Source organism: Polistes dominula, unplaced genomic scaffold (assembly GCF_049000335.1).
Source record: "Polistes dominula isolate Pdom_NZ unplaced genomic scaffold, Pdom_raw_medaka contig_80, whole genome shotgun sequence".
NCBI lineage: Eukaryota > Metazoa > Arthropoda > Insecta > Hymenoptera > Vespidae > Polistes > Polistes dominula.
In genome coordinates, this window is record NW_028301111.1 from 2,865,977 (window position 1) to 2,883,618 (window position 17,642).

Below are 17,642 nucleotides of genomic sequence, written 5' to 3' on the forward strand. Positions count from 1 at the left end.
AAATGTGTAGGAAAAATTATGTACAAAATTCAATATTTTAATGTTTAATTAATATTAAATTTGACTAACGTTGTCACGGACAAGTTTATTTTGATTTTGAACACAGTAAAGGTAAGACGTAACTTTGTTTTATGTTTAAAATATTTAATGTTGCATATTTAATAAATATTTTATTATAGAATTTGATATTTAATTAAATTTGATTTAATTTACAGATTGATACAGTCATAATCAAAAATATGTATGAATGCATTGAAATTAAATAAGAAAAGAATCAGAATGTTTTTCTTATGATTTCAGAAAAGATTTTGATCATAGTCTTATTTTTATGATATTAAAAAAAATGTTTATTATCGATTAGTATACAAAATTATTGTTAATTGATTGCATGTAATAATTTAAAAGAATATTTAATATTTGCACGCGTAAATGATAGCTAATTTGTTTCACCTTGAAACAAACTTCGTTTTTTATTTGTATACTGTTATGTTCAATCTAGATAAAAAATATTTTCAAAATATTCCAATATGAATTTTATATCTCACAACGACTATAATTAAACTCACGTCAATGATTAGTTGATAATAATAATAAGAAGAAGAAGAAGAAAAAAGAAAGATTAGAAATAATGAATGATATTAAAATTGATATTTCTTGTTTATAAAATAAAAAAATAACAAACATTGTTGCTAACCATTTACCTTAATAATAAAAGAAATAATTATATATATATAGATAATCAAAATTTAAATAATAGTAAAAAATAAATATCTATAATTATTATTGTATTATAAAATTTTGATTAGTTTCAGACACTTGTAAAGAAAAATATTGAAATGAGTAACATTAAAACAAAACAAAACAAAAAAACAAAAAAAGAAAAACATTCATTATATCTTATAAACGTAACAGTTGTAGTATTTTTATCATCTTTTTTCATAAGTGAGGTCAACTGCGGTCATCGATCAAAGAGGAACGTCAAGTAGTCTGATCTATCAGTAATTATAAATCGGTACTAAGCGAAAACACTTGTTCAATTGTATTATAAAACAACATTTTGATAATCATTTACGCAATATTATTTTTCAAACAATTGAGTATAAAGTTTAGGTACTAAAAAGTGACAAAAAGTGTGCAAAATAATTGAATATCATAATGGTTGTCATGTTGTCATCAAATTCGTCGTTTCAATTGACGGATTTGTTCAGTCTTGCAATACCAACTAATCTTATTTTTATAACATTATTCGGAATTATTTTATTACCAATTTTTCTTTTCCTATATTTCGGTAATTTTCATTTTCATTTAATCGTATTAACCCTTACAGTGCTATAGACGCATATATGCGTTTGGTAAAAATTATCAGAGTGGACTATCGATGCATATACGTGTTTGTTAATATTAATATAAAATAATGTAATGTTTATATTAATTAAATATAATTTATTATTAGAATCTAATTAATAATAAATTATTGTGTTTCTATAAAACATTTTAGTTAAAAATATTCAACACTTAAAGGGTTAATCAAATCATCAGAATTATTTTGTTCTTTTTCATGACGAGTTGTTTTAACTTTGTACCACGTTTCTATTTGTTTTTTTGTTTTTTTTATTTATTTAGTTACAACATGGTCGAGAAAGTTTTTCATCAGTTACGTCAAATGGAAATATCCAAATTGCATTGTGGTTGAGGATAATAGCATTCGAAGTATATTGGATCAAGGTAGAAACCATGTGAGTGTTTTACAAGTATGAACGTCATACAATTTGTATAAAAATAAATTTTGTGTATATTTTATTATTTAATATAATGTTTATTTGATTTTGTAGGGAATATACACGCTGTTTGTTAAAGGCCGATCAATTGCCGAAGGTATGAGAAGTCATTTGTCACATTTGACGTCTAACAAGAAACTTCTCAGATTTAAATTGTCCACTACATTGGATTTTTATGTATGGATGGACAACGAACAATTTTCTTTGGACAATCATCTTATTAATTCGCCATGTTCCTTTCGGAACAGACCTATCAACGAATCCAATATTCAGGTTTTTAAACTAAGAAATTAATTTAACGGATGATGCCTAAGCGAGATCAATTCGAATCGTTGCATTTACGTTGGTAGGTTAATTATGGTTTCAATTTTATAATGGAAAATATTCATTTACGGTTAAACTTTTATCTCAATTTTCATTTTTCTATATTTTAACTCACCCAACAAACACAAATATACTCAGACACATAATTGTTTGCATGACAACCAATAATATACATTAATTATTGCAATTTTTTTGTTTCCAAAACACATTTTTAAGTTTAAAACAACATTAATTTGCATAGAAATATATTCTTGACCTTTGTTATCACCACAAAAAGTGGTGGTGGGTGCTCAGTTAAACAGACGATTTCTTATCTTTCGTTATTTTAACGAAAACAGTTAAATCACGCACGATTATCAACGAGTTCAAAGATATATTTTACGTTTTATTTATTAATCGTGAATCTAATGCGACGTGTTGATAGAAAATTAATAACTCGACCTAACAATAATTTCCGAATGGCATCAACGTGGAGTCACCGGACGTCATAGTGTTAACAAAACGTTCTCGTGCTTCTTATTATATTTTGTTGTTGCCAGTGAGAAAACAACACGAGTAACATGTATTCCTTTTGAAACAAAGAATAATCAATTTTTGTTTGTCGTTTTTTTTACAGGATTACGTGAGCGACATTACATCGAAATTTCTGCCAATTGACAGATCACCATGGCAAGTACACGTTATCAATTGTTTCTTCGGCGACGAAGAATATCAAATATGTTTGGTAAGAGTCCATCATTTGTTGCTACGTTTGGAACATCTTTCACCTGCCGATTTTCTACCATTGAAATTTTCATCCGACAATTGGGCTTGCCAAGAAACCGATTCACCGTTCACCGATCTTTACGTGGAACCATCGGCCTTACCTAAACTTCATCAAAAGTTGACAGAAAATTTCAGCAATTATTGGAACGAATTTCTTTGCAACAATGATCCGATAGAACGACCAGAGATTATGAAGAAACAAATTGGTGTATTTCAATCAATCAAAATCTGTGTAATCGTACTGGTTGTGACTTTTAAAGAATTGACAAGGTAATCAAAAGAAATCGATTAATTAATCTTAGATATTACTTTTTAGAATTTTCACAAATTGATTTTTATTTTTGATATTTTTCAGACAGTACAGAAAATCTGAAGGTCTCAAATTCTTTGACATGTTTTTTATACTTCAACGAGAAGTCAACAAAAGAAACTTTGGAATGTCCGTAATATTTTCTGGCTTTGTCAGAGCCCTTAATCCAATAAACACCATCAATTCAATGATAGCATGGTCATGGTATTTATTAATAACATTAACATTGAAAGTACCAATATTGGTGATTAGAGAATTTCAAGCTTTGCAATCAAAACATAAACATTTCTATCCGGAAACGTTGACTTCAATGATTTGGTGTTACTTGCCTTTGATAATTCAAGCAACCATCGAAATTTTTTCCATTACTTGGATAGCAATAGGTGCACCTAAATTGATACTGGAAGAATTATTTCTAAAACATCCACATGCCAATCGTTTGCAAACTATTTCACCATGTGGTAGAAAAGTTGTTGCGTGGTCCGATGAGGTCAGTTTGGATCTACTGAGAAAAATTTCAAGTGTTACCGGAGCTACCAATACGGAAATCCTTTTGACAGCAATCGTGGATTCCTTGAAAAAATATTTTATGCATTGTGGTATCAATATTCCTGATGATGTTTTAACTACAGCCAAATTTGTCAATCAGAGAGCGATTTTTTTGCGAAATCATGAAGCCCGTGGTATTCTATGTTTAGCATTGCCAACTAGGACTCCACTTTTTGAGGATGATTTACTTGAAATACTTCAAGTCAATATATTTCTATTAGTTAATCAGTTTTATTGTTAATTTTATTATCTAATTCTTTGATCAATTCATTTTTTAGGTTATACAAAAAAACGTACAAGAAGCAAGAGCAAAACAAAGTGCAATTTATGCAATAACTGCTGCTGAAGCATCGCGTGGTTTGATATCCTCGTTTTTTCCATCAATATTTTTGAAATTAATACTCAATCAATTGTCCAAAAGATACACGTTGTCTTTGACTCACGTAGATGGTAATTTACCTGTTGAAGGTGTTGATACTGCTGTTTATTGGAGACCACCTCAAGGAAATTGCTGTAAATTTACTTTCAATAATTTTGAACTTCTACATTAAGATGAGTAATCTGATTAATTTGGTGTTTTTTGTTAGATATGTCAATAACATTGCACAGATATGGGAATGGTGTACGTTTGGGTGTCATGGGAGATGCTTTGATCAGTCCACAACACTCAATCATCACCAGAACTTTTCCAAAAAGTTTGAGAAGTCTTTCAACAGTTGTAGGAGTTCCTAAAACACCAATTTTTGAACATCAAAGTCGTAGTCCAAGTCCACACTCATCTAGTCCAACCACATCACCTGGATACTGATAAGATTTTAATTAACATTTCTTACAGAAATCAAACAAATCATTTTGTTAAAATCTCTGAAAGGATAAACATGATTGTACTTTTCATTTATTATATTCTAAAAAAAAGCAAACAAATCACTAAAAAATAATGAAATGAAATGGATCGAATGTAAAATGGATTCGTAAGTCTAGTTTTAAGACTTGACGTCATTGTAAAATCCAATCTTAAGATAGTTGACCCAAATCTTGGCTCTAACATTATTGATTTTCATACTTATCACGCATACTATGATTTTTACGTTTCATTGTAATAAGTGACAGACAAACATGTAAGAAAAATTTAGTTTTTCTATGAAGAATATTAATTTAAAGTTATTGTAAATCTAACAATGTAGATTTGTTATATATTTATAAGATAATTTTGCAATAATATGCAAAAAATTACGTTTAAATATGAAATGAGTTTTGTATACTAAAAGTTAGATTTTTATATTTGATATAATATATATATTAAACTTATTAAAAAAAATAATCTAAATATATTTATATATAAATATTTTAGGTTATTTTTAATAAGTTGGAATTAATTCTTCATATTATTTATACATTAATATAGAAAATAGATTGTAAAAAAAGAGAATAGATTTACTTAGAATTGATGATTAAATATTAAAATAATTTTTATATATTAATTAATAATTAATCTTTTAATTGTAATAGAAACAAATGAACGTTCTATTAATTCGATACAATTGTTTGTTCAATAACTGACTGTAAAATTTATTGTTTCTTCTTTTTTAAACTTGTCATTCTATTTCTTTTTACAATGTGGCATATTTCGTCAAGATTGTTTGATGTTTATTTAAAAATTTAGATAAAAATATCAGAAATTGTTTTTATCATTTCACAAAGAAGAAGAACTCGTATTCGGTTAATATCAATTTATTTAATCTTCACGTAAAAGATAAGATTATAATTTTGCTAAAAGATTCAAAATATCTGTTGAATTTTTGTTTGTTTGTTTGTTTGTTTGTTTGTTAACAAATAATTTATCGCTTTTTAAATGGAACAGGTAGTAGGATTATATAAAAAATTATATTCATTGTATATAAAGGATTTAAGAAGAAAACGCATATGTAGAATTGTTTTTTGAATTCTTAAGCATATATGTATATATATATATATAGTTCATTGTACATAAGTTTATAACAGTGGTTCCCAACATTGTATTGACCATCAAATTCTAATTCTATCTTCTCTGTAAAATATCATTTTTATTATTTAAAGTATGAAATCAAACCCTAACTATCCCATAGGGTGTGGTCATAGAAATTTTAACACAAAACCTAATCGAATTTCTAAACTTGAAACAATCGATAATTCAATTCCAAGAAACAATTTACCAATACTATAGTATGTTTCATAAATTTATGATATTGAAAGAGAAGATAATATTGTATCATGAAGTTATTGATGTTAACTTTGTTCTGAACAAACTTTCACTTCACAATGTAGCTTCACTTGAACAGAAATCATTTTCTAAGTGGTATATTTGTTAAACTACAATTTGTCATTTTTGTTGAACTTGTACTTTACATTGGGAATCACTTAGTTTACAAGATACTTATAATTAAATTATGAAATTTGCTCGCTCTTGCTATTCATCGATAGCTTCGATGTTTTGGAAGCCCTGCACACACAAAAATTCTGCTCCTAAGTACATCGAAGGCACATCTCTCTTTTTAATATATATTTTAGGCACGACCATGAGTAATTTTTTTCATTTTGGGCATACCCAAATATTTCATTATAAATAACTTAACAAAAAAAAAAATCAAAATTTAACACTATTTCTACCATAATTTTGTTTATATCTATTTCAACCCAAAAGATAACCTTAAAATCCAGGATGAGCTTGAAAAAAATGATATCGTTGAATTAATTTAACAATTGTTTTTCCCCAAAGTCAAATTAATTGTGAAGAAATAATGAAACTTAAAGAATAATGTTAAGTTAACATTTAAAGGGTGTCCTTTAACACCTCTTGGTATAAATAGTGTTAAATATAGATACATAATTATAGAAAAATCAATAAATGAATAACATATCCAAGTTAATGTTAAATAATAAATTCAATAATGTTAGACAATAATTAACAATTAAATAATAATTCGAGACTCTCTACTTATCATTATTATTATTATTATTATAATTATTCTAATAAGACTAGAAAAACAGGGACAATAGTATTTGTCCTGGCACGATGGGTGTACTTGTAAAAAGATTTAGCAAGATTTAAATATACAATCAAATTGATAATTAATACACCATTTAATTGAGAAAATACTTGTCTCAATTTAAATCTTACTTTATTTTTTTCTAATACTAAAAAATCAACAGAAAAAAACTCATGCCTAAATCATTCTAATTCAGATCAAACTATGCTTGATTCTGAGTCAAAGTTAAACGTTCCATTTCAATCAAACCACTACCCCAAATCTTGCGATTTTTGGTGAAAGGTATGATACCAATCAAAAAACCAGCAACAATAATCCACATACCAGCCATCATGAATGACATTTCCCATGAATTTGTGATATCAAATAACCAACCGGCCAGCGGTGGTCCTAAAAGATTTCCAATACCTTGACATAATAAAGTAAGACCATAAGCTGTTGTAAATCTTTCCAATGGTATCAATTCAACCAATATAACTGGTGTAAAACTAAAACTACTGGCAAAAAATAATCCAAAGGATGCTGAAGTTATCATCAATGGTACATAATGTAAAGTAAAAGTTGACATTAACATAGTTGATACACCACAAATAGCCAAACAACATGCGTAAGTTTTGCTAACGTTCATCCATGGTTGATCACCTGCCCATCCAAGACCAATCTGTCAAATTATCATGAATATTATTATAATTATTTCATTCTAATGATGTTAAATGATTGTTTCATTTGTGTTTAACAACTTACCATACCAATTGTATTCGTTATACCAATAATGCTAAGTAAATTAGCACCATCTGTCTCAGCATAACCGTTTCTTGTTAAATGTTCAGCAAGATAAAAGTATGGTACGATAAACCAAGTGAATAATAATATTGTTGACAGTGACATCAACAAAAAATGAAATTCCAAAAACATTGAAAAATCCATCATACCTTTCAACAAGTTAACCAACTCGCTGTACCATTTCTACAATTGATATTATTATTCATTTTAATAATGTTGTTCAATTTTTAAATTCATTTTATATATGTGAATGTTTCTTTTAGTTTACCTCTTCACTTTCTTTGGCCAATGTGGTCATACTGTTTCTATAAATATTAGGACAACTGCTTGCTCTCAATCTGTACTTTTGTAAATTCAATGCTGCACCTCGATACATGACAGAATTTCTATGTACTCTAATGTCTTTGAAATAATGAGTATTTGTGCTAAATTGTCTTCTCAACCATGGCAATGAATCAGTTCTGACGACACCGTCTGTCAAACCTGGTATATGGTGTCTTGATTTCACTTTCTCATTATCTGTCATCTTAAAAAAATTAATATTTAACATTTCATTCAACAAAATCATTGTTAAAAATTATTATATCTTCTTTGTATATATAAATTCAGTGTCACAATGTTTGTCTGCTAATAACTTCGAAATTAGTTAACTAATCTTAATGAATCATTTTTTATTTTGTGTGATTTTGTTTAACTTAGAATATAAGATAGTTTTTGTCGCGTTTATTTTTTATTTTTTATCGCTAATTTAAGGATTTATTATTTAAAGTTTATCTAGATTTTTAGTTACTGTAAATTTTCAATAGATGGTGTTATATTGCAATTCAATTATTTGGCTATATTCACGTCGTATGTTTTTTTCAGGTTTATATATGACGTAACCTTACTTTTTATATTTTTAAAAGTATTATTATTTTGGTACCCTAATATATATTTTTAAATAATACTTACAGGTATAGCAACATCCTTTTTTATAAAATGACTAGATTCATCGATTTCTTGTAGAATTTTTTTCTCAGCGTTAATCTTCTCGTTGTTATCTTGAATTTGATGAACATTCGTTATATCATCCGCCATCTTGACTCTAATAAAAAAAATATACAATTGAAATTGTTGTACAAGATGAAACTAATAAGAAAAAATATTCAATTAACCTCATAGTCATGGTGACACCTGTATTCTTATAATCATCTATCCCTGACGAATCATCTGTTAATTTATCCGACATACTACGACACTTCAAAAGATTTGGATAATTTTCTAATATAACATTGTAAAGTCTTGAATTGGCTGATAACGATTGTAAAACTTCTAATGGCACCTGAAATCCTCGTAGACAGATATTTCTTTTTATCGACAATTGAAAAACATTATTTATAATTATCTATGTTCAATTTACATCCTACCTTTTCGCATTCCTTGACGAAAGTAGGTAAATTGACGACACTACGAAAAGTAGAACCACGTGTGGCAGTACGATTAGGTGTTGCATTACTTGTACCAAGACTTTGAAGCAAATATTCCGGTTTACCAGTTTTCAACATTTGTCTAATTTCATCAAAACCTGGAAACTCATCGGAATATAATGCATGGGACGAACCATTACCATCAATTTCCGATTTAATTGTGTTGGATTTTTTCGGTGATGACAATTGTTGTTGTTGTTTCTTTTGTTCTAATATCCACCATTCTGGGTCACGCATGACAGCACCACATACGATCATATTGAAGAATGTACCAGCTAACATGAGACAAGTACCACGCCAACCGTATTCCTCTATGAAAAATGTTGTCATAGGTGCATAAACAAATGTACCAATACCTGTACCACATGCACCAAGTCCTACAGCTAACGTTCGTTTTTTATCAAACCAATAAGCAATGCTCACTACCGCAGTGACGTAGCACAAACCTAAACCCAAACCCGCAATCACGCCAAATGTCAAATACATTACCTCGATGGTGTTGCTAAAACAACTCAGAACAAAACCAATTCCAGAAATCAAACCACCAGCAATAGTCATCTTCCTACAACCGTAACGATCAACTAAAGCTGACATTACAGGACCCGATAATAACGGTACTGCCATAAACAGTGAACCAATCCACGCTGTCTTGGCTTTACTAGCACCAAATTCTTTGAGGAATTCAATATAAAGTAAACCAAAACTAAATGAAACACCATCAGCTATCATAGAAATAACCAAGGATGCTAAAACTACAACCCAACCCCAACCACCATCAGGTATACGTGGTTTTTTCTTGTCTTTATCATCAATGGTAGAATCCAAATCATTTTCCAAGTCAACTGCACTGTCAAAATCGCTGATATCTTTGACCATGTCACCTTGATACCCAGGATTTGCTATAATTATTGGTAATATTGTATCATCCTTCATCGTGTTCACTTTAATCGGACTTTTTTTTGATTGATGTTCAATAGGTGTCGTAGAAAACATTCTGTTATCTTCCGTACCATCAGTGTCAGGACTTAAAAAATCAAATTTGTCACCTAACTCATCGCCCAAACTCAACACACGATTTCTACCAAAATTATTGTCAGGTGACATCGTCAATAATGTATCCTTGTCAGGTGACAATGATTCGATACTTCTGTCAATCGTACGTGCAGGTGTTGATTCCAATAATCTTTCGTCAGCCAAACTACTCAAATCTTCAGTGTTACCTGACGAATCCTGACAAATGCCTGAACTTTTTGACGATGATATTTCACTGATGGGACCATCGAAATCAATTCGGTTGTTGTAAAGATCAGGTTCAGGTGTTTTACAAGGTGAACTTGGGAATACAGTTGGACTCCCATTGTGCCAACCAACTATGGGTGCTCTTTTAAATCGATTAGGGTTTTTATGATCGATTTTTGGTAATCGATTGTTCATCAAATCTTTTTCCAAATATGTTTTATCCATTACTGTACTTTCTTCGCTATTATCATTGACATTATTGTTGTTATTGTTAATAGAATTGGATGGTGGTATCAATGGTAATTTGTTAACATCATTATCAGAATGATTTTCATATTTTTTAATGTTCATCCGATCTGCCATTTGTAATTTGACTTTTAAATATAATTATTGGCCTATAATGGATCCAACGACGGGGCCAACCCTTTAGCCCTTGGATCTCGCCCGGAATAGATCTGCCACGCCTTTCTCCTACCATAAGGACCTTCAAACCTTTCTTCTCGTTTAGTCCGAAGGTCAATTGTTTCAGCATGCAACCTTCTTCCTTGATTTCTAGTTTCCTACAAATAATATGTTCCATTTGTTATTATTATTGTTTCAATTTTATTATTATACATACATAATATATTATTCAATAATAAATATAATAATAATTATATTAATAATAGTTATATATATTTAATAATAATAATAATAATAATAATATATTATGTATATTGTTAATACTTTTAATAATTCGATTAAATTTTGTAAAAATAAAATTAATATTTTATTATTAAAATTGATTACAATATTAATGTTTAATGTTTTTTTTATAATACAATCTATGTATAAAATTATGTAAAACAAATGTAAAAGAGTGAAAGAGTAAGAAAACAAAAAATGTTCGATAAATGAAATTAAGTGAAAGGATTAATTTAGATAAGATTATGTTTATTATTCACGTTTTTATTGCATGTGCAATTATCAATGCAACTGTTTGACAAATAAGGTCGAGTGGTTATTTTTTTTCTCTTCTAGTCTATCGTACGTTACTGTTATTGTCAACAGATCAACAACTATCTTTCAATTATGTCTTCTTCTTCTTCTTCTTCTTCAGATTAATCATCGCGTTACGTTTGCATTGCAAACAATGTTTTGTTCATTTTTAATACTCGTTGCAAAACAAAAACAAAGAAGAAAAAGAAGTCTCGTTAAATTATTTGCAAGTTTTTTTTTTCTGTCCTGTTCTTATTCTTTTTTCTTTCCTAACGATCCTAATGATCATTTATAACAATTATGTTGCACAATTAACATTAGAAATAATTTAAAAAAAATTCTTTTTAAATTTCTTTTATATTCGATCATTTTTTGTTTTCTCAGTCTGCTTTTGTCATTTGTTACATATACCTGTTACAATTTTATTTACAACATATATATAATTAGTTAAATAATTAAATAATGATAAAAGAATAATTATTTATAAATATTATAAATAATTGTATTAGCTTACTCACCTTCGAGGTAGTGCATAACAAAACTACGTGCAAGCAGGTATGTGCGTAGGAACGTGCGTGCGACACTTTTTACGGTTTGTGAGCGAATAATAATTAAATATAAAATAATAAATTAATTAATCATTAAATTAGAAAAATAATTAGAAGCATCTAATTAAATTAGTTACAATAATATTTATACAAAACATGCATCATTTTTATACACAAATTATTATACAAAATGTATTTCTATTATTTTTTCCTTAGCATTACTGAAAAACAAAAGTCAAATAATTTATTAAAATAACACAATGATTATATTTAAAAAGCTGAAAATAATAAATATACAAAATTAATTAATCATTTTTTAATTAATATATTATTAACAAAAGGTTTATTAATTTACATATGAATTTGTTGGTCATGCATTTTACTGTACGAAAAATTGGAAAATGATTTTATTAATTCGATAATTTATTAATTAATGAAATATTTTTCTGATTGAAAATTTTCATTTGAAGAGTCCCATTTTGCATTTCGTACAAGGCTAAATAAAATGTAAAAAAAAATACCTGAGTTAGTTACACTTTTAAAAATTAATTTTAATGTAAATTAGTTTTAAATTCACATGTTAATTATTTGAAAAAACGTAATTTTAAGTTACATAATATCAAAGTCACATGAAAGAGAGAGAGAAAGAGATTAATACGTAAAACCTATTATGACGTGAATGAATGAGTACCTGTTGTAAGGTGATTACGTGATTCAAATAATTTACGTTAGATGTTTTAATAAGATATTGTATTTTTCTTTTTTTTTTTTTTTAAACGTTCTCAGGTGTTATAAAATATTTCTTAGAAGAATTAAAAAAAAAGAGACATCTAAATTGAATTGTAAAAAAAACAAGAAAATTAAAAAGTCATCGTAATTTAAAGCATCTTCTTATCGTCTGAACAAACTTTGAATACATTCACCTGTCTCATTTCAAACAAATTTTATTCTCGTTATGATTAGATTATTTGAATTTGATTTTTTATATTTTTTTTATATTCATACGTCATTTTTATTATACTTGTAAAATATTCTCGTGAAAAGTGTGAATGTTTGCTTAGTTTAATAAAAAGATGTAAAATAGGTCGATCGATTGTTTAGTCATAGATAAAAGTTATTAGTAGTTTTAGAATTAGAAGTTCAATGTTATTTTTCTCTCGTGTACAGCAGACTTTATCTTATTTAGAACAAGGATACATTATATTCTATCATGAAACAGTAATATTTAACATATAATTTATTTTATAGGGAATTTTATTCGATTAACAATTGGTCAACTTTTATTGTTGATTAATTATGATTTATGTATTATGAGTTTTGACTGTAAAAAGGTCGAAATAGAAGGAATTTCAATTAAGATTCACATGGTGAAACAACCCTCAGAATTTAGAAGATATGGTGTCAGTGAAACACAGAATATTTGGGATTATTTTAACAACTAAACCCATTTTTGGGTTCTTATTATTTAATTTATTACATTATTATTAAACCCAAATGAGTTTTTATTTTAACAACTGAGAACCCATTGGGTTTATTATTATTAGTTTTATTATATTATAATCAAACCCACAAATAGGTTTATTATTATTAAACCCTAGATGGGTTTATATTTTATTATTAATTTATATTATTATTAAACCCAAATGGGTTTTATTTTTAAAGATTAAATAATATTTTGAACCCTGTTACAATTTCAAAATTTTCGAATTTTGATTTTTCGAAACCATTCTGTATATCTGTAATTATATTTTAAACATTAACAACCCATGTAAAAAACCCAACCATCCTCCCTCACCCACTAAAACCCTTGGAAACGTCATCATGAAGTCACCATGTTTAAAAAATTTGAAAAAAAAACCATCTTTATAAATTTTTAGATCTGCGGGGATTCGATCCCACCACCTTTAAGTGGACAGGCGATCTGAAAGCAGACCTTTTACTCACTAAGCCACTAGACTCAATTAATTTATATTTTGGAACTTGTATTTATGGTACAAATTTTTTAATAATGAAACTCATTTTGGCAAATATGGCAAAATTTTAAGATTCCCATGATTCCTGGATGTAAATTCAAAAATCTTTAAAAATAAACCTAAATATTCTGTGTTTCACTGACGTATCTTCCATATTCTGACTCTTCACCATATAAACCTTAATTAACATTCTTCTATTCCAATTTATTTTACAGTAACTCATATATATATATATATATTTATTAAAAAGAATCTCACAATAAATGAAATGTTATTAAGTAATAAATTTTTATTTTAAAATGAATTCAAATTTCTAAATAGACAAAAATTCTTTCTTATTATTTTGTCTTCTATATAGGAATAAATTTCTAAGAATAAAGATAACTTGTATTTATTCTGACATACACATCGAATAGCTGATTGGCCAAAGCTTAGCGTTTGCTTTGTTTGAGAGTGGGGGTGTAGAAAGAGGTATCACCATGACGACCGACTTGGTCGATTTTCGCGTCTCCACTTTTATCGGCGAAAAAACACATATAAACTACGAGAGATCTTATTTATTCTTCCATATACACATCAATCATTCTTATTCCAAAAAAAAAAAAAAAAAAAGAAAATAAAACCACAAATCACCAAAAAAGAACAAAAAAAAAGAACCAACATGTTGTAACTCATCTCATAGCCTGAAAATTTGTCTCTTATTTTTTTGTCAATGCTTGAAAAAAAGTAAAGGAAATGATTTTAAATTGTTTTAATATTAATAAAATTTGTATTAATGTAAAATAATATTATTTTATTATTGGGATGGTTTAAATAAATTAAATATATTTTCATAATTTTTATTAATAAATGCCACGCCTGTAAAAAAAAATACTGAAAACAACTGTTATATAAAAAAAATCGATGAAATTCAAGCAAATACGAATGGTCAACTCATAATTATTTGAATTGTTGGTAGTTTATAGACCGGTTATAGGCGGATCATCGATCCGATACTTAAAGGTCTTCGTACTTTCGAAGGAAACGCCTTAATTCTAGAAAAATTGTATTTTAAAAGGATTGAAAATTGATCTTCGAAGTATCTTGGTTTTTTACCTTCAAAAAAAAAAATCAAATTATTCGAAGTATTTTTTTTTATTATAATTTATCTTGTTCCTTTCTTTTTATTTTTAATAATTATTATTTATTTTTAAAATAATTCAATTTAATAATTATGATTATTTAAAATGAATAAATGGGAACTACACGTTTTGTAACATTTGTTACGAATTTATTTCATGTTTATCATTGTAAATGAATGTATTGTTTTTTTTTTTTTTTTAGAATTATCATATCTTTGAAAATGATTATTATAGATAAATAGAACGTTAATATGAATTATTTGTTAACATTTGCCAAGTAATCATGCGCAAAAGCGATATAACATGACGCATATATACATATATACAGTCTCTGGAGTGTAACTGCAGGATATACACACTAACAACATTTCTATGTATGCAAGTATGCATCAATGATATTACAAAAAATGTATATTACAATATTCATGCAAAAATAAAAATGACATAAGCAATTTGAAACTAAATTCTATTAAAAATCAATGTCCAATGATTTATCATATTTATTTATACATTTTTTTTTTTTTATAAACAAATTGTCACATAAAATTAATTTTGAATTATTCTTTTATTAACATATTGTCATAAAATTAATTTTCAATTAATTTCTTTGTCTTTTAACTCGTGATACAAGAATAGTTTGAAAAGTTTTGAGGTTAGGAACAAATGAAACAAATAAATCAAACTAAATCAATTTGTTTCATTTCATTGAAACATGAAATAATTAAAATACAGGTGTTCAATCAATCTAGGAAGTTTATAATTAATTTATAAAAAATGATACAAAAATAGATTGAAAACTTCAGATGTTATGAACAAATGAAAATAAATAAATCAAACTAAAGCACGTGTTTCTAACATTTAATTCAAAACGTGAAACAGGTAAAACACGTGTTCAATCGCACGAGGAAGAAGTTTATAAATTATTCATTAAAAAAAAAAAAAAAAAAAAAAAAGAAAAGAAATATGTGTAGACAACAAATATAAAGTTTTATATAAGTGTGTATCGATCAGTTTGATTTGAATCTTAAATAACCAACGTAAGAGAATTTTCATTTACGTACTGTAAGACGTAAGTGGGAATGATTTTGGATTGAATCCAAAATCGATATAGTCCAAAATTTATAATCGTCGACAGTTTCATGAACGGTATACTATTTTTAATTGCATTCAATAATAATAATGATAATAAATAGTTGGTTTACGTTGGTGATGCTATTTATTGATAGAACATTTTGTCTAGACAAAATTTATATTTAAAAATATTTATATTCATTCCAATTTACATTTGTTAATTATATTTTATTATTTTATTTTATTTTTTTTTTTTAATAAGATCTGCGATTTTTCTTACACTTCGTGTATTTTTAATTATAAAAAAATTCTTTTTATTTATTTCAAATTCACTTATATCATTAAAAAAAATTATAAACATTTTTAGAAACTGTAATTTTATATTTTTTAAATGCAATCTGTGAATATTCTTATACTTCGTGTATTTGTAATTATTAACAAATTAAATGTTAATTGGCATGCAACGATTGATATTCTATTATTTTATTAAATTGATCAGAACAATTTCTGTGTACACAAGTTTTCTTTCAATTTCAACAAAAATTTACAATTTTTAATACCAAAATTTGTCTACAAATCTAAACAATTAATTTAATATCCAAATTTGTCAAATCAGATCTAATTATATTTATTTGAACACTTAATTAGATTAAAACTACAACTAGAAAAAAAAAATTGTCACCTCATTTTGTTATTTAAATCTGATCAAAAAATTCTTAAAAAAATACAAAGAAGTTAACAAATAAAAAAACACACACAAGCGAATGATATACTACAAACAATAAATTATCAATTCAACTTACCACGAAATATTTATCCCAAAAATGTTCTCCTAAAAACGATCTGCACGATCCTTTTGTTCTTTCAAACAAACACTTATAATTGTTGCACGATTTTTTTTTTTTCTAAATTTATCTTCAATTATTTTCAATTATAATTCACTCAACAACAACAAATTACAATTGTTGGACGATTTTTACAAAATTTATCTTTAACAAATGAAATGAAACAAACAAATTGTGAAACTTTTGAAAACTTTTCAATGATATTATCCTTTTAATTATAATTCACCAACAACAACGATAACAACAAATTATTTCTAAATTATATATATATATATTTAATTATATTTAAAAAGATTAAAAATGAATAAATAAAAAGACAAATATAAGAAATTTATCGAACTTTTCGAAGAAACGAAATAAAAAAAAAAATGACAAAAATCTTATATCCTTGAGTAGATTAACAAATTAATAAATTATTAACAAATTGTTAACTATTGAACACACGTTAATGATAAAATACGTAAGAAAAACTATCAATTGAAGGATAACACGTGAAAGAAGAACTTCTCGTTACGAGGATACACGATGAACTGAACTATGTGGTAGAAGAATCGTTGATGAAATGAGTGAGTGAGTGAGTGAGTGAGTGGGTGAGTGGGTGGGTGGGTGGATGGGTGGTGGTGGTAGTCACGATTAAACGCGTCATTCAGATAGTAGAAGGTACACAAGAAACACAACGTACCTGTATAACTGAACTAAACCCTAACACAGCGCATGACACCTAGTGATACTATCATTTATTTCGATTTTGCGCATTTGCTACTATCTTCTTTTATACCAAAACAAAAATTACAATTTTAAATTTCATTGAAAAAAAATTAACATTTAGTTTAATTTCAATGAAAATTTTATATGGAAATATTTTA

General features: G+C 26.8%; 2 protein-coding genes across 3 annotated transcripts; one reads left to right on the forward strand and one right to left on the reverse strand.

Annotated features, from left to right (window-relative positions):
- The first annotated feature begins 796 nt into the window (after positions 1 to 796).
- LOC107069547 (uncharacterized) lies at positions 797 to 6,355 on the forward strand. 2 transcript variants are annotated; one of them, XM_015326954.2, is made up of 7 exons: positions 797 to 1,288; positions 1,624 to 1,736; positions 1,833 to 2,051; positions 2,719 to 3,137; positions 3,223 to 3,928; positions 4,005 to 4,239; positions 4,314 to 6,355. In XM_015326954.2, exons 1-7 carry the CDS (start codon positions 1,156 to 1,158, stop codon positions 4,532 to 4,534), a joined length of 2,046 nt encoding a protein of 681 aa, XP_015182440.2. In that variant the 5' UTR covers positions 797 to 1,155; the 3' UTR covers positions 4,535 to 6,355. The 2 variants fall into 2 exon arrangements, with proteins under 2 accessions (XP_015182440.2, XP_015182442.2); XM_015326956.2 differs by having other exon boundaries at positions 801 to 1,110.
- A 340-nt stretch (positions 6,356 to 6,695) lies between these two features.
- LOC107069546 (uncharacterized) lies at positions 6,696 to 17,575 on the reverse strand. The gene is made up of 7 exons (XM_015326953.2): positions 16,735 to 17,575; positions 8,942 to 10,800; positions 8,690 to 8,856; positions 8,487 to 8,619; positions 7,804 to 8,061; positions 7,497 to 7,718; positions 6,696 to 7,413 (listed from the first exon to the last, which is right to left on the reverse strand). Exons 2-7 carry the CDS (start codon positions 10,601 to 10,603, stop codon positions 6,955 to 6,957), a joined length of 2,901 nt encoding a protein of 966 aa, XP_015182439.2. The 5' UTR covers positions 10,604 to 10,800; positions 16,735 to 17,575; the 3' UTR covers positions 6,696 to 6,954.
- Between the last annotated feature and the right edge of the window lie 67 nt (positions 17,576 to 17,642).